This window comes from Lissotriton vulgaris, chromosome 12 (genome assembly GCF_964263255.1).
Source record: "Lissotriton vulgaris chromosome 12, aLisVul1.2, whole genome shotgun sequence".
In the NCBI taxonomy this organism is placed as follows: Eukaryota; Metazoa; Chordata; class Amphibia; order Caudata; family Salamandridae; genus Lissotriton; species Lissotriton vulgaris.
The window spans coordinates 549,602,377-549,620,381 of NC_141700.1; the positions used below are offsets into that span (position 1 = coordinate 549,602,377).

At 46.3% G+C, this 18,005-nt stretch overlaps 1 protein-coding gene across 3 annotated transcripts in view; it reads right to left on the bottom strand.

Annotated features, from left to right (window-relative positions):
• POLR3C (RNA polymerase III subunit C) overlaps positions 1 to 18,005 on the bottom strand; it is a 192,042-nt gene that overhangs the window by 64,182 nt on the left and 109,855 nt on the right. For all 3 annotated transcript variants that reach the window (XM_086945359.1, XM_086945360.1, XM_086945358.1), the window contains exons 6-9: positions 12,990 to 13,094; positions 11,669 to 11,761; positions 10,666 to 10,746; positions 858 to 909 (exon numbers count right to left, since the gene is read on the bottom strand). In XM_086945359.1, the coding sequence (XP_086801485.1) occupies positions 858 to 909; positions 10,666 to 10,746; positions 11,669 to 11,761; positions 12,990 to 13,094 (331 nt within the window). The remainder of the gene's footprint in view (positions 1 to 857; positions 910 to 10,665; positions 10,747 to 11,668; positions 11,762 to 12,989; positions 13,095 to 18,005) is intronic.

Below are 18,005 nucleotides of genomic sequence, written 5' to 3' on the forward strand. Positions count from 1 at the left end.
ACAGAAACATATTTCAGGGCAGAATGTGATCCTTTGGCATAAGCTTTAGTAAAGGGCATAATACACAGCAGTGGAAGAGAAGAGTGGCATCCATGGTTAGTAGGATTATGGTTGAGTAGGACTTACTGACATAGATTTTAGGGAACATTGTGGTGTACCGAAATCAGTGTCAGAACAGAGTATGATCTACTGAAATGAAGGCCAGGGCCAGTGTGATTCACTGAAATCAGTGTTAGACTAAGGTATGATTTAGGGAAATCTGTAAGGTGACAGTTTGCTGAATAAAATGAGTTTCAAAGTACAATATGAATCATTTAAATAAATGTTAAAAGACAACATGGGCCAATAAAATCAGGGTCATGGCATAGCCCGACTCACAGAAATACGTTTTTTTTAAGGCAGTATGGGTTATTAGGAATCATGTAAGTCATATGAACGTCCATCAAACTTACTGTTCAGGTATAGTTTGACTCATTAAATTCAATATCTGGTGCAGGTATGATAACATACATTGGTATTTCATTGAAATTAGCATTAAGGCGCAGTACGATCTAATCAAATTAGTGTTAGGGCAGAATGTGGTCTGTGGCAATCAGTGCCAGCACAGAGCAAGGTGTATTGAATCGGAGGCTAGGAAACAGTGTGGTACATTGATATAGTTGCATAGGGATGGAATGAGTCACCGAAAATGGTGCTGGGAAACACCATGATACATCAGAATCATTACCCTACCCCCCCAACAAAAAGTTTACCCTGCCTTAGGATGCATGAGCTAATCACAATAAACATAAGGAATTTTCACTAACGCTGTAAACTACACACACGCTATAAAAGGAAGCAATTCAAGCAAAGGATACTGATGACGAACATTCCACCCCCACTGTCACCAGATCGGCCAACAAACTCCAACTGGAAAAAGATACAAGAGAAAAAGGGAAGAAATCAGTCATAAAAGCATCAGGAGGTGAACAACCAAGACCATTTGTGGATTTAGAAGATCCATTCAGTACTGAGGAAATGTGCAAAACAGTACAGTAACAAGTGTCCCATTTCCCCCCCACAAAATCTCTAAACATGGAAGGATACAAAAGAGGCAAAAAGTCAAGATAGTCCAATATTTAAAATTAGCAGATGAAAAAGATCAAGAGTTTGTGTAATAAGTATCCTTTTGTAAGCCGGAAAACTGTTGATGATGTTTAGACCTTCTTCAACTTCTTAGGTCATCAGGACGAAAAGGAGCACAAAAAGGACTGATTGCTATATAAGTTAAAAAAGGATAGGAAATAGTCAGGGATACAGGACACTAAAAGCAATGGAGCGTCTGGGTCTTTGACCAAAAGTGATATGTGTCCGAATAAAGAGTAATCTGTAGGAAAAATCTTCTAACAGGAATGTTGCCCAAAAGCAGGACAAGAACAATATAAATATATATCTTAATTGATGCTGCTACTAAAGAATTAGCAGTGGATTAAATCAATATTTATTGCTTTAAATCAGTTGTATCTCTGGGTCTGATCAGGCTGACTTTCGGCACCTGCCATGGTATTGTGGTAAAGTGAAACTGTACTGGGATCAAGTAGTGCGCCTACTGGATGAAATCCTGATTTGTAAAATAGATTGCATGCCACAATTATGTCGGTTAGGCCATCTAATACCTCTGAAATCTGCCAAGAAATAATTGTCTACCATAGCACTACTCTTAGCGAAACGAAGAGTGGCAATGCATTGGGACAGCAAAAAAAATACCCACCGTAACCCGCTGGGTAATGGACTCCATCTATTGTAGAGGCAATTTTCTGATATATGCAGAGGAGCTACCTACAGCCACCTAGCCTTCTAATTGTTGGGAACCTCTTACTATTTATCTACGTGAACACCCTGACCTCTTTAAATCCGAAACCAAATATGCACAAATCTTTTGTTTTTGTTTTTTTTAAACAGTTTTTACTAGAAACAAACAAACTGCAGCAGTTATGACATTACCTTGACATCTTTGGCAAATTTTCATAAGATTACAGCATTACATTTCTAGTCGGCCACCCAGCAGAAGCTCAGTGGAATACATGTTAGTAACATCGTAACAGTCTTTATGAGGGTTGCTTCCAAGTCTCCAGGTCAGGAAACATCACGGTTCTACCCTAAACTTGGTGGCCCTCGTTATGCGTCATCATCTCCTCTTCCTCCCCATCGAACCCCAAGAGTCTCTCCCTCCTCAATTCCACCGTCTGAGAAACACATATCTCCCTTCTATATCTATTCCATCGCCCCCACTTGTGATCCCCTTTTACGTGGACATCCTCTCCCTTTATATACTGTTTTTTCAGCAATCATGGTGTGGTCTACGTCTTTTGCCCAGTCTCTCAATTGTGGTACGGTGTCTACGCCCCAGTTCTGAGCAATGTTACGTTTCGCTACATTCCACCCCATAGTGGCACACAATTGTTTGGCTTGTGTGAGGTCCGTTGCTTCCCAGATGTTAAGGAGGTATAGTGTGGGAGTTGGATGTATGAGTTTGTCACAAGTCCGAGTTAATTGTCTGGTGACGTCCGTCCAGTAATGTTGTATGTAGGGACAGTCCCACAAGATATGCAGGAATGTTCCAGTCTGGTTACAGTGTCAGAGGCAGAGTATGTCAGGTCTCCTACCCGACTGGCATAGCAGTGTGGCGTCAAAATATACCTGATGGAGAATTTTAAGTTGGACCAATCAGAGTCGCATCAGGAAAGCCACTTCTCGGGGTGAGGCCAGTGCCTCTATCTAGTCCTCATCGGCCATTTCTCCCAGGTCAATCTCCCAATTAGCCAGCAGTTTCAACATTGGATCTGACCGATTATTAATCAGTTTCCTATATGTGAGGGAGATGGCCTTGCGATCCATGAGATCCAGGAGTCTGTCCACAAGTGAAGAGGAGTCTGGAAGGGGGGTATCTTTAGGGAGGGCGGAGTCTATGGCATGACTGATCTGTAGGTATCGGAATCTTTCTGACGGCGCTAGCTGATTTTTAGTTTGAAGATCCATCAACGATGCCTTCTTGCCCTTAACCCACATATCTCCAGCCGTGGATATCCCGATCATATTCCACTTATCAAACCCCACGTAGGCACTGAGTCGTCCCAATTTTCAATTTCAAAAGCTTTATTCAAATTGCACAGACAAATTCATAAAAGCGTACAGATAAAAATCACATTTAAGAACAAGTCTAATAAAGCTTAAATAACTTCATATTACATAAACATTTAAAAAGAAGTAAAGAATCTGTTAAAAGCTTTAAAAAGATAAAAGGAAAATAAAATACCCATAGCTAATATAGAAATTCATTTTGGATTGCAAACATTCCAACTACTGGGGACGTAAAAGAACAGAATTCAATTTACATCGTATTTCTATACCTCACGACTGCTCTCAGGAAGGAGGATACAGTACTAATGGTGTACTCATTATCTAAAATTCTTAATTTGTCATATGCCCCTCTACATGACCTCAAGCCCCATGAAACAAGCAGAGGTTTCAGCAATTTCCTCCTTGGATGGCTATAAAAAGTGCAAAAAAGAATACAATGTATATTTGACTGAAATGACACATCATCGCAAGGACAAGTTCTTTTTTCCCTTGACCAGTCATTACACTGTGGGAAGGTAACAAGTCTATAAAAAATATCCAAACGAAAATAGTTCAGGAGCATACGGTGGTAAGGGGGTTGTTCAACCAAAAGGTACAACTGAATGCCCTCATGAACTGTTATCAAGTCATGCTCCATGACCGTCTTCTTAGATCTTACTTCCCGCCATCTTTTACTCTCAAGGTGTTGTAGAAGGGACTTTTTAAAGGCAGTTCTGGACACACTCTCCATACTGTCTGGGTTGGAGAAATATTCAGGATGTCCAATTTCATGCAACACATTTTTAACATAAGTGAACCATTTGATGTTAGTAGCTCCATCACATGCCAAACAGTCTTTTATTATCTCTCTATTCAGACTGGTACATGGATTAACCCACACATTATGCCATTATAAGACCGGGGCAGATTTAATGATGTCCGTAACATACCGGAGGGCCACTTCCGTGTGTACCACATAGTTTGCCATGCTCTTTGGGGCGGCCAGTAGTATTGTAAGAATCGATTCTCAATACGTTGTATAACATCCACTGGCTCAATCCCCCAGAGACCCGCCCCATATGTCCCGGTAGAGACACACTTGGCCTTAAAAATCTGCAGCAACTCCCTTACTGGTCTGCCACCTAGTTGTCCCAAAATATCTGGCTCCCATGGAGGGGTAGCTTTCGTTAAGTGCCTTTGCCAATCCATCCGCTGCTGCCCCCCGTGCAACACCTCCACTGTACGCGCCGTGGGACCGGTCAGGCGTAATTTCTTATGGTTAGTATATAACGCTCTGTTGTAGCGCCCCCCCCTCCCCCTCCCCATTAGCCAATGGTCGGTGCGAAAGGTGGGATCATCATGTCCCCGAACACCCATTGGTTGATGGCCGTCCATGTGAGGCCTGATACTAGAGGCGTATATCTGGCAACCCAATACCCCCATCATACCAACCCATAGTGAGCTTATTCATGGCTATCCGAGGCGGCCTATTGTCCCATAGTAAATCTCTCACTGCTGCTTCGATCTGCAAAAAATATGTGTTAGGAACAAGATTCGGAGTGTTTTGTAAGGCGTAGAGAAAGCGTGGCAAGGCGAGCATTTTGAATAAAGACGCAAGTCCCAACAGAGTAAGGGGGAGCGTCTTCCAATAAGTGACCTCTGTAATGGCCCCAACAGATTTGTTCAAAAAATAGTGCAGCATTGGTAGTTATAAAGATCTCTAAATAACGAAAGTCCAGGGTCACCACCGGGATATTGTACCCACTTGGACTCTGCGGAGGATGTCCCCAAAGGGAGTACCTCTAGGATTTAGACCAGTTTATCTGGTACCCAGAATGCGCCCCGAAAATATGAAGTACGTGGTGGAGTGAGTGTGCAGGTGAGGCAAGATAAAGCAGAATAACATCCGCGTAAAGTGATATGCGGTCTTTATGTTCATTCGTCCATTTAATGCCCCTGATACCTGGTACCTGGTACCTGGTTCTCCCCGTATCTCCCCGTATCCAAACCGCCAGAGGTTCAAGAACCAAGACAAAAAGGAGGGGTGATAACGGGCACCCTTGTCTTGTGCCTCGACAGAGGGGGAAGGGAGTAGAGCGATGGTTGCTTACTGAAACATGCGGCATGTGCTGGGTGTACAGTAGTTTTATCCACCCAATGAACTTGGGTCCGAACCCAATGCGGGCAAGAACTGTAAATAGATACTCCAATGCTATGGTGTCGAATGCCATTTTTGCATCCAGCGCAAGCAAGATCCCTTCTTCCTCCAGCGTGCCAAAGTAGCCCAGCGCACCATGCACTCAACGCAGATTACGCGCCGTGTTCCTTCCCTGCATACATCCCGGGTGAACCAAGTTGGTGAGATAGGGGCGCAGACGAGTAGCCATCAGTTTGGCTAGAATTTTGCCCTCCACCGTGATCAGAGATATAGGTCTGTACGAAGCGCACTCATCCACCGGTTTACCAGGTTTGTGGAGGACCACGATTGAGACCGCCCGAATATCAGCTGGGAGAAGGGCATTCTCAAAGCTTTCATTATATAAATTGAGCAAATGGGGCGCTAGCTTGATAGTCATAGGTTGGACCAGCTCAATAGGGAGCCCATTAGGGCCCATCGCTTTACCCACGCGAATGTCTTGAATTGCCTTCTGAATTTCCTCAACCGATATGGTGACGTCCAACGCCTCCCTACCCTGATCAGAGAGACACGTTACCCCGATAATGGCAAGAAGTTCCGCAGCCATCGGAGCTTGCGAATTTTGCGGAATACCATACACGCTTTTGTAATGGTTTGCAAAGGTCTCAGCAATGCCCTGAGGGCCCGTAATCAGATCAATATAAGGCCCCTTAACTGCACGTACCCATCTCGCTGATTGTTCGTTGCGTTCCAACCATGCCAGCAGTTTGCCGGTTCGTTCTCCCTGTTCGTATATCCGATGCCGGGTGGCCAGAGTGCGTCTATTGGCGTCCTCCAGGTGTAACTGTCTATAATACTGTCTTTTAATATTAAGCAGGTGTTGAGTATCAGGATCTGGGCCCTGGGAAATGGCACCTTCAAGGAATATGATCTTGGTTTTCAATTCTAACCCCCTCCGATTGCGCTCACCCCTGTGACCCACCATCACAGAGAGTGCCCTCCCCTTGATCACAGTGTATAGTGTAATTGCGGATTTAACCGATCCTATATTCTCTTCAAAATAATAGTCATTTTCTTTCTGCAGCGTTTCCCTGATATGTGGAATCTTTAATGCCTGAGGCTGAATCATAATCGGACCAGGTTGTGGAGTTTGTTGTGTACCGAGGACTGCCAGTACAGGGGAATGAGCTGAACCCCCCGTGCCAAGCACGCAGAGTCAGAAAATGTGTGTATGTGCTGTGCATGTGTGAACAGATAATCAATCCTGGAATGACTGCCGTGTACACCAGACTGAAACGTGATGTGTGTCATGGGGGTGCGACCATCTCCAAATATCCACCATCCCCAAGGCGTTAATAACATCCCCTAATTGTGAGGAGTGTGCAGAGTCATGCCTGGGCGGGGACCGGTCCAGTAGGCCGTCCATCGTCAGGTTAAAGTCACCTCCCATACCCAGGGTACCCACAGGTAATTTCAACAATGGGGCCCCCACATCCGTCAATGTCAAGCGTTGCAAACCCAGTGGGGCATACACAGAGATAACATTTAGATCTTTGCCCTCCCACATACCTGTGCGTATCTACCCTGTGGATCCGTCCAAGTATTTTGTACCACATAAGGGCATCCTTTACGAAGGAGGACCCCCACACCTCTGGACCCAGTGGTGAAACTAGAGTGTGCAACCATTCGATAACCCTTCCTATTGAGGGCCATGCACGAATTACCAATCAAGTGGGTTTCTTGTAACAACACTAAATCAAGCCCTTGGCAGTGGACATATTGTAACACAATACCTCTCCTAATCTTGTCTCCCAACCCATTGACATGCCAAGTAGTGAGTTTAAGTCCCTGACCTTTCGCCATTTGCATCAGATGTTAATACAATGGCAGTCGTGGAGAATATATAGTGCAACCAACCCTCCGCTGCAGTTGTTTGGGCGACCTCTAGTCCTTCGATGCCGAAGACAATGCATTGAAACTCCGCCTCCGCGATCTGAACATAGATTCCAGCTAAGATGTGCATACACAAGCTGCCATTTTGTCCTGCTGCAAAATACCAGACACTGCAACCCCCCAACAGATTAAACACAAACTTGCCCCTAGCTCTGAGAACTCTTCCCTTACCCTGCCTCCCTGCTTAACGGGACTAGAAATGCCCGCCGCCCCCAACATGCAGAGTTCCTGTCGCACACCCATAAACAATTGCAGGGAACATGAGCTACCCCACTCCAAATCCATCAACAATAAATCAGTAGGTGCTTCCCCCCCCGGCCCAATCCCCACCCCCTAAACAGTATACAATATAGAGGCCCCAAACGGCTCTCAGCTGTCGTCCCACAGCGCCCATGTCTCAGGAATAGCGCGGCAGCGAATCCCAGAAGAAAAACAACCACTGTCTTACAGTTAAACATGGTGAGCGATCACATCAGTCAAAATCACGAGTAGGCCATTCGAACACTAGGACAATCCCCGGAACAAGAACCAGTCACATCACATATGTATCAGGATCTCCCCCCGTCTCCCACCCAAATCAAACCAAGAGTGAGTAAATGTTCAGGAGATCGTGTCTCCGAATCCACATAAAGAAGCGTTCCAGAGAGCCTCAAGGGGCCAGAGTCAACCCCATCTAGTCTTACCAATCTCAAGATCAGCACCCTCTTGTGTGCCCTGGGAGTCTGAGTCAGAATGTGGAGGGGATCGCCTCTGCTGGCGCCAATCTGTGTGATCATCTGCCATCGAGAATCCCTTCTTCGCCTTCTTCTCGACCTTGCGCCGGCCTTCCAGCCAGACCCAGGTTTCATCCGGGCGAGTGAAGAACCATGATCTCCCATTGGCTTGAACTCTCAGCTTGGCGGGGAACATCATTGCATATTTAATTTTTTGATCTCGGAGGGCCCGTTTCACCTCCAGGAAGCTAGGCGCTGTTTCTGCACTCGCAAAGTGAAGTCCGCAAAAAAAATTGATTTTGCTGTTCTCGAAGGTAAGTGACGGGGCTGCCCTTGGCGTTTGAAGAATAACATCACTGTCTCGAAAGTTAAATACCCGAGCAAGGAGGGGTCTAGGGGACGTTCCCGGCCTGGGGCTGCCTCCCGGCACTCGGTGAGCTTGTTCAATTGTAAAACATTTGGAGAGTCCTCTGGGTTGTAGATGCTGGAGGATCAGTTCATCAACAAAAAGGTCCGCTGCCTGCCCCTCTGCATGTTCCGGAACCCAAATAATGTGGATGTTGTTCTGCTGCATTCTGCCTTCATAATCGTCCAACTGTAGGGCCATCGCCTCGTGGGAAGAGCGTAGCTCGGTAACTTGTCTCTTGAGCAGGGCAATGTCAGTGACAAGTTTGTGGTGTTCTCTACTGTACCCACTCTCTCTGCTATTTTCTTCATGTCTTCACGGATCAGTGCTACATCCATGGCCACTGTGTCAATTCTCACCGCGAGGAAGGTCCTTATCGCTGTGATTGCCTCAAGGAGATCTTTGTTTGAGAGTTCCGTCGCGTTACTTGGGGTCGTAGTCTCTGTTCGGTCTTCGGCCTGCTGCTTCTGCCATGCGAATTTCTCCAGTTTGATTTGGGTCGGCGTCCGGTTATTGCATCCAGATGCCATTTTTCCTGTCACCTTGGCACTTTCCGGAATCAGGGCACTCCCGCTGCTCCCCGCCGCCTGCAGTGAAAACTTTCACCCGGCCTGTTGGTTTTCGCAGAGGGTACCCTATATAGAGGGGTATATGCCAAGACCTGTGACGTTGTAGTTGCAGCAGTGAAGGCCATGCACCCCCGTGTCCTAGCTGTGGACGGCCGGTGCAGGATCACATATAGTCCTCTTTAGCAGTCAGGACCACGTCTCGCCCCTCCCGTGTATCCAGCAAATCTTGGAGGGAGACAGGAGTCCCACGAACCTTCAGGGCAACAGTACCTCCGAGGCGTGTCGGGTGCAACAATGATCAATCACATTCCTTATCCCTGCCGCACTCCGGCTATCGAGCGACTTATCTTGCAGGGTCAATCCTGCTTCAGGCCACCTGGGGCCCCTCAGGAGCTCCCTCCAGGACTCAATATCCAGCTATGAATGGCCAGCCCTTGGTGCCAATTTCAGGTCTCAGCAGCATATTCCTGGACCGGGCACTGTGCACATGGGGCGTTGCCGAGGTCTTAGGCCATCAACATGTTCAATCAGACCAATAGGCCGCCCATAGCGTGTCCCCCAGAGATTGTACTCTAGCTGCAGGGACGCTTTACACCCACACCCGCGAGCCGTGCTCGGCCCGCTCTAATTGGCATCGCCGGGGGCCAATGGAGCCTCAATAGCCTTTTCCAGGTCACAAAGCTCCAGCTATGGTCGGTAGTTCAATGGTGCCTACAACCGGTCTAACCGGTCCGCTCTTAGAATGCGCCACGTGTATATGCAGCGTTGCTTTGTTTTGGGGCCCCTGGGGCACACCCCAGGATCTGGAGGCCGCCCGCAGCGTGCTCTTTGGCGATTGTCCTTTGGTCTCAGGGCCGCTTCAGGCCAGCACACGCGAGCCATCCCTGGCCCGCTCTTACGTTTACTGCGAGGGCAGTTGCAACACTCTCTCGGCCCCCGTCACTTCCACCAGCCACCGAGCGGAGCTCTGCACACCAGTGGGCCTTACCGAAAAAGGCTCGGAGCTTTGCTGGGACAGGCCGCAGCAGCGGTCTTGCGTGGTGTTCGCCTGATGTGTCGCCGCACCCTGACGGCAGAGCAGCCAGGGAGGACCCGGTCCTCAGAACACCCACAGGGCAGCATTGCCAATTCACCTCAAACTCGGCTGGGAGATCGTTGGGCACGACAGCGGTATTCCATTGAAACCAGGGCAAGAATCGGGCCAGCGGGAGCCAAGGAATTCAGGATAGTTTGGGAGTGACGCTCCGGGAGCAAAGCTACCGAGCGGGCATTCCCATCGGCGTTTAGCCATGCCCCCCACAAATGGTTTATTTTTGAAATACTGATGTGCTGTATAGCTGATGATCACTACCCTATGATGTGTTGTGTACAAAGATTTCTTGTTTTGTGTATACTGCTCAACATGCTTGATAATGTTTGTTATTATTGTTAAGTAATCACTAATATTTTTTTTTTTTTTAAAGCGGTTAGGTCTTGTCTTATAAATCATTTGCAATTGTAATACATTGGTTCAAGCATTGTATGATCGGAGAAATTGCTGTCCTTAATAATGCCCCCCTTGGGACAATACACAGGGGCGCATAATTAATTTATATGAAACCTGCAAAGGAAAAATATTTTTTTTAATGTGGCTTCAGTGCCAAGAAGGGCATGAGCTTTCCTAAATCCTGATGTGTCCAAGATGAATGCGCATTTCCCATAATTCCTAAACATCAAGACTCACAAACTGCAGTTTGAAAATTGGAAGAAGCAGGCAATAGTATTTGGAAGCAGTATTTCATTCCTTACTTGATCATCAGCTAGCAATGAAAGGTACTGGTCAAGAACTTGTTTGGAAATATTGTATCCTGCTGGTAGAGAGCGGAAGATCTGTTGAGAGAAACACACAGTAATAGTCACACAAGCCTGGATCATATTTTACAGCTGTCATCAGTACACTCAAAAACACATGTAAGCAAACCTGAGCTTCTTCTGTGCCTAAACAGAGCAAGTCTAACTGTGAACAGAAAGAGTGTACATGATAACCAGAAACTCCTGGGGACATTGAAGTAAGGCAGGTCAACATTAGACATATTTTGTCAGGAGTGGACAGGGATCTGTGTGCCCGAGCTGTACATGTTTACGCGATTTATAAAGAGCTTACCCAGCTATAAGGTACCAGAGTGCTTTACATACATACAGTGGTTGATACCAAATCCTAGGCAGGGTGGAAGGGAGATGTCATTGGGACAGAGAAGATGCACAAAGGAGATTACTGAGGAAAGGGGTTTTTCAAGAGCAAAGAGAAGTGTAGGACGAGGCTAGAGTTCCGTGTGGAGCAGGAGAGAAGCAGAAAAGGAGAGAAGCTTTCTTAAGAGTGAATGTACAGATGAGTTTTACTGCAACATGTGGTTTAAAGGGAACGCTGGAATGCCCTCCTTGGACTCCAAGGCTCAATGGGAAAACCTGAGAGCACCACTCCTTTTCTAATCGAAGGGGTGGGCATTGCCTAGATATACAAGCTACTGGGTCGCAGAAGTCTCCAAGTGGCTTGTTTGACATCTGAAAACAGAGTGGAACACACTGATTCGGAAAAGGAGAGCCTACAAAGTGCCCCTTGGCAAATTACAGCAACTCATTGAGTAGGATGGTGGAAAAGAAATAAATATTGGGAGCCCTCTATTTCATGTAAAATCTAAGAGAGAGTTTTAACAGCTGAAGTGAACTTCTCCAGTGTCTACAAAACAAAACCTTACATCCCATCTTACATCTCTACTAACAGTTTAATGAAGCTGAGTGTATACCTCCTGACCTCATTTGATGACAGCGGCTGCGTGTACGGAGCATTGGACGTCGTCGTCACCTCGCTCATTCTCAGCATGGTTCTCACAATTTCACTGCTGGTCTTTTGTCAATAGAAAACAGAGTTTAGAGAAAAAGGCACTGCATGTAATTGGTTTGCAACATACGTGGTTGAAGGAACAGTATGTAGAACTACCCAATAGCACAGTTCCACAAAGCACCAGAAATAGTACTACTACTGCCACCACTACTATTCTCCTATTTGATCTAGTCAATACCATTGATCAGCTGACCATGGGAAGGCACTGGGAAAGGCTTTGTTTTTTTCCACATACAATCCACAGGGTTGTATGAGAGAGGCACACATGGCTGAACCATGCATGCCTCTACAACGCAGACCCAACCACAAATGAGTCTTAACCAAGCATTTCTTTACCACGTATGCCTTTACCATGTAATTTTGTTGTAAAGGCATGATTGGTAACAAATATGCATGGTAAGAGCACCACCACCAGCGCTCCCCCGTCCTGAGGCCTAAAACCCTTCCCCTACCAAAAAACGACCCCAAACCCAGCACTAAAACGTACCCTGCGCTGCCATTAAAACTATCCCCCACTAGAAGCTTAAAACCCTGCCCTCTTTTCACCCTAAACCCTTAAAACTACCCCTCCCTGAATACTAAAACCCTGCCTCCTTTTAAAAGGATTGCCCGACCTTTCCAAACTCTAAAACTGACCCCCATCCCTAAACCGACCTCGCCGCAAACCTGACCCCAGCCCTTAAAGCTACCACGACCCTCCCCGCCCCGGAGCCCTAAAACACTGCCTCCTTCCAAGAACTACACTCCCACACCGCCCTGAGCCCTAATACCTGCCCCCCAAACACCATCCCTCATCCAACCGGCCTGAGACCCACTTACCTGTCCGCATTTGATGCTTCCTGTTTCGATGCTTCCTCTTCATTTCCCAGTCAATCGGGACACTTGACTGCCTTCTGCCTTAATCAAGCATATGCATGGTTAAGGCAGATGCGTGGTTCAGGTAAGCGTGGATACGCTTGCGGGGAAATGGCACGCTTGGCTCAGCACGCGTTGTAAAGGCCTTTTTTTCCCCAATCCACAAGCATTCTGGTTAAATTAAGCTTCCAGAGGAGTTCTACTCATGACGTGGGCTACATTTCCCCTATAGTGTTGAACCTGCTCCCACTGGCTTCTCAGCATTTGATTTAGCTGGCACATCTACCACACAAAACATCATGGAACCCCGCCACCAGAAAGCAATCCATAATGACTACATAATTAATATGCTTTCCACCACTTTATGTTGGAGTACCTGGTCCATTCTGTTGGCCACAGCACTGATTATCGCCTGGTCTCGAAAGTGCTGATGGAACCGAACAAAATTGACTTGCCAATAAATGCCATCATCAGGAAGGTTCTGAAAGATAAATGTGTCATGATAAGAATTTAAAAGACTGTTTACATGCTAATAAAGTCTTTACAGTGACAGCTCGAACTTCCATTGCCAGCTTGCACAAAATGCCAGGTCTCATCACAATTATATTTCAGGCTCTCCTACTCATGAGCTGCTGATTACATATCAAAACAGAACTTCCTGTTCCTCCAAGCCCTGCTCAATGTATATATTAGTAGGTGTATTCACCTCTACCCTGGCATCACATTGCAGCCAAGACCTGGAACGAGCTACCGGCAAACATCAGACGAGCCCCCTTGAACACTTGCAGGAAGACCCTCAAATCCTGGCTCTTAGGCTAGACAGACCTACGGACCCCCCATCCCCCAAAACCGCCCCCCCTCCTTGGCGCCTTGAGACCCTTACGGGTGAGTAGCGCGCTTACAATTCCCTGATTGTTGGAGGGATTGATTGACATGACTAAACAAAACTCAACTAAGCATTGTCATCCCCCTTCCTCAACATCCTCCTCCTGCAGTTCTATCCCGCCTGGACAGGCCATGTTCCGGCAAAAAATACACTGATGCATAAAGGTTAAGGTCAGAGTCCTTCATTCTGCTGTAGAAAACTATTAGGAAGTTCATGTCTACCGCAGGGTACAACAAAGCAGTTTCCGGCTTACACATTAAGAGCACGTACTGTCACCAATTACTATCACATCCTGACACTGAACAATCAGTCAATTCGACACTCCTCCTAAGTCTCAGATTACATTAATCGCACACTTTCCCCATGTATTTGCACACAGTGCACAAACCACAAACACTCATATATAAAAAAAAAAGACTTTTGAATTAAAAATGATTTCAGTTTTCTTGCAGTTCTGTTGGCAGAAGGTAAGGTAATCATCCACTGGTGTATCGAGGAGAAAGAGCCTCGCAGCTAATTCACAATTCTAGCCAGTTACGGTTGTTGTATGAAGCCTGCTGCATCAAAGTGTTTTTCCTTGGATTCCAGGATGTTCCTCTGTAGGCAATTTCAGCCAGGCAGACATTTTCCTTTCGGACGGTCTTCCCTTGGACTTTCCTACTTTGGTCATTTGTGATGAAGCTATTAGTCATTTATAGTTATGCTTACCAGAAATAGTTGCAGGCAGGGAGTACAGTTACGTCGGCCCATGCTCTGGAGTCCAATAGGATTGGCTATTTAAGTTGAGACGCCCAGGTGGGCAAGAGAAGGAAACAAGCATTTACAATGCAATGGTCTCGGCATTATTAAAGGTAGAGCTATTGGCATTGCTCATGACATTTTTTTTCATTTTCTTTTTTTAAAAAAACATAAATAAATGGTATTGTCATTTACAATGGCAATAGGTGAGCATTAGACAGTAGTAGAGAATATTCCCGGACACAGAGCCACACACACAGACAGAGCCTGTGTGTGTGTGTGTGTGTGTGCATGGCTCTGTCTGTGTCTGTGTGCGTGGCTCTGTCTGTGTGTGTGTGCGCGGCTCTGTCTGTGTGTGTGTGTGTGTGTGTGTGTGGCTTTGTGTCCGCGAAAACGCTCTACTACTCTCTAATGCTCACCTATTCCCATTGTAAATGACAATACCATTTATTTATGTTTTGAAAAATAAAAAAATGAAAAAAAATGTCATGAGCAATGCCAATAGCTCTACCTTTAATAATGCCGAGCTTGGGAGGAGGGGTCACTGATCTGAGAGCTCCGGACTGTCCCTGGACCATGAAGGGGGCTTCCTGCATGTACTTTGCAAGGGGGCCCCCTCAAGTTTAGTTACACCACTGGCATAACGTTACTCTTTGATGGTAGTGGACGGGTGTGGAGAGGAGCTTTATGGATTCTGTGGTTTGAAAATAAAACGCTGCCTGTGGTGAATGGACAAAGGGGCAGGAAAGATGAGACAGTGACAACAGGGTGACAGAGTGACGAGGAGGGACCAGACTGTAATGAGTGCACGTCTAGCTGTGGTGCACCGGAGCTTGTGGTTGTGAAGGCTATTAATACAGCACTGCCCAGTTCCTAGCGCCTTGAAGTGGAGGCTGGGTTTACTATCGGAGCTGATCACCCCAGATAACGTGTCTACTCTCCGAGTGTAGTTTCCCAGGGCCGGCCTGTGCGGAAATGTTGCCCCTGTGGAGTACGGAGGTTGGGAGAGCTGTCAGAGGAGGGAGCGCACGGACCCTGCTGGGGACACACGGATGTCTCTGGTGAGAGCACAATTTATTTCCTAGCCCCAGAGCTGCATACAGTGAAAAGCGCAAGGGACTATACTGAGAACACCCAGTTTCACAGTCCAAAACAAGTAAGATGTAATGGTTTGTAGAAGTGAAAATGGCCCATTGTGTGTTATCTGCTCAGAAGGGCAATGTAAAGTGAATCTTGCCTTACTAGGACATAACATATTGTAGAAAATATTTAAATCAGAAATCTACCTTGTTTAGTCTTTGTCTTCATAACGACTTATTGAGGACTACGAAGCCATCATCAATGCATACAAATGTCAACACTGATAAAGAGCAAGTCAGGGTCTAAGGCATTTACGAGACTTCAACCAGCGTAAAAAAAAAATTACTAAAAAACTTGAATGCAGTAGATTTACTGTAGACCATGACCCACATACTCCAATCTGCTTCGAGGCATCCAGAGTAGTGTGCTGGTGCAATACAAATATACACCGTTGCTAGGTTTTCCAACAAAAGGGACTGGAGAATAAGAAGTGCCCCATGATGGGCCAGCGAAAACAACCCACTAGTAAGACTGCACAACAGTAATTCATAATTCACCTGCCATGGGCCCCAGCCACTCCCTTTATGGTTAGGGCATCCATTTAGAGTGGTCAACTGCCACTATACAAATCATACAATCTGAAAGGGATAGTGGTCTGTCCGGGTGAAGAAAACAACTTTAGAAACGTTAACATTTCACAGCAATGTTATGCTTGCCGATTTCACAAACCTTATAGATAGGAAATAGTGCTATTATTTTGTGGATGGGTTTACTGGCCAGAAAGACTTAAGTACCATGGACACAGTCATTCTCTTTCAAATAAATACGCGCCAATGCAACAGGCAGGTCTGTGGGATTGATGAGGAGGAGACATCCTACCAAACTAGCCACTTGCATTTATGTAAACTAACTCCCAACCATAAATATTAGCATCAAATGAGTACTTATCGCATAGTATGTTTATTTTTGCTAAATTCTGCATTTCTCGTTACTTTGACGTGCAAGGGGCTGTGCAACGCTTTATAATAAGTTTGAAATGAAACGTATAGAGACACCAAGTGGAAAGGCAAGTAATATCAAGAATTACAGAATTGGGACTCATGATCGAGTCCGATTTCCCACAGATTTTTGATCCATGCAATAGGCATTGTACGAACCGGACCATAGCTGCACGTCAGCACTCACATTCTGAATGGTCTTTAAATATATATTTCCAGTGATAAAAAGCAGTTTAAAAACAATGTACCCAAAAAAGCTCACTCACGACGACCTCCTCCCCCTTGCACCATTCAATACACAGGGAACAGGCGATCTGTGATACTACGACATCTGCTCGCCCAACCTGCTCCCGGCTCACCACTAGGCCTGCCCATCCAAGAAACAGCACGTAAGACGAGGTTTTCCTACAACGGCCTCGGTGCAAAGATATTAATTACTGCAGTGTGTCGACCCCGCACTCAGCGGCAGCAGGACCCGTTTAAGTGACCCAGAAACAAAGTGAAAAAAATAAAAGATATAAAAAAGCTCACTCACCACTACCTCCTCCCCTCGCACCATTCAATACACAGGGAACAGGCCATCTGTGATACTACGACATCTGCTCACCCGGCCTGCTCCCGGCTCACCACTAGGCCTGCCCATCCAAGAAACAGCACGTAAGACGAGGTTTTCCTATGACGGCCTGGGTGCATGAGTGCAATCAGGGGCACAAACAGGGTGGCAGAGGCAAGAAAAACGGCACAAACAGGGGGGCAGGGGCACGAAAAACGGCACAAACAGGGTGGCAGAGGCAAGACAAGGGATAGTTACCTCATGTCCTCGGTAGAGGCTGCTCTCCTGGTTTTACCGAGCAGCAAAATGGTGGCCGCAAAGCTCCGAAAATTTCAGAGTCGGGCGTGTTTTTTGCGTTCTGAGTGACGGATGACGTCACAGGTCGAAAGAACGCAAAAAACACGCCCCCCGAATCTGAAAGAGACGGGGCTTGAACGGAGTGACACCCCTCTCCTCCAATGGCTGGCCTCCGTTTAGGAAGCCAGCCAATGGAAAAGAGAGGCGGGTTCAAGCCCCCATACTAGAAAACATTAAATCTCTCACCGAAGACTGCGCAAGCGCAGCCTTACGGTCGTCGACCTAAAAAGGGCATGATCTTTCTTGTGAAAGTGTGTTAACGCTGCGGCAGACTGGCTCTTGATCTTGAGGACCACAAGAGGAGCTACTCTGTTCAGTGGTAAAATAGTAGGCTGTGGGATGGATTACACAGCCAAAAGGCAAAAACAGGTTAAACCAGACTATTCCTTGCCTCTCTATGTCAAAGGATAAAAAAACCTTTTAACGGAGGACAGCTGTGATACACTTGTGAATTTTTTCTGACTAAGTCGCCTTTATTTACTCTTCCTTCTCAGAGGCGGCTTGAAATGTTCCTTGTCTGGATGTGTGGTTTGAGCCTTCCAATGAAAGCCATTGTCTGCTTCAGTTTAACCCTATTGAAGAAGAGGAACTGCAAATCTATATGACATCAATCAGGTCAGGTTCTCCTCTAGATCCGGCTGCTCCGGCCATTTTGAAGTGTGCTGCTATCTAACTTCTCCCAATATTTAAAGAGCTGCTTAACAGCTCTTTTATGATGGCCTAAGTACCCCAAAGCCGGAAGCCACAAAGCCATGAGGCTTTAAAATGGTTGGCATCTTT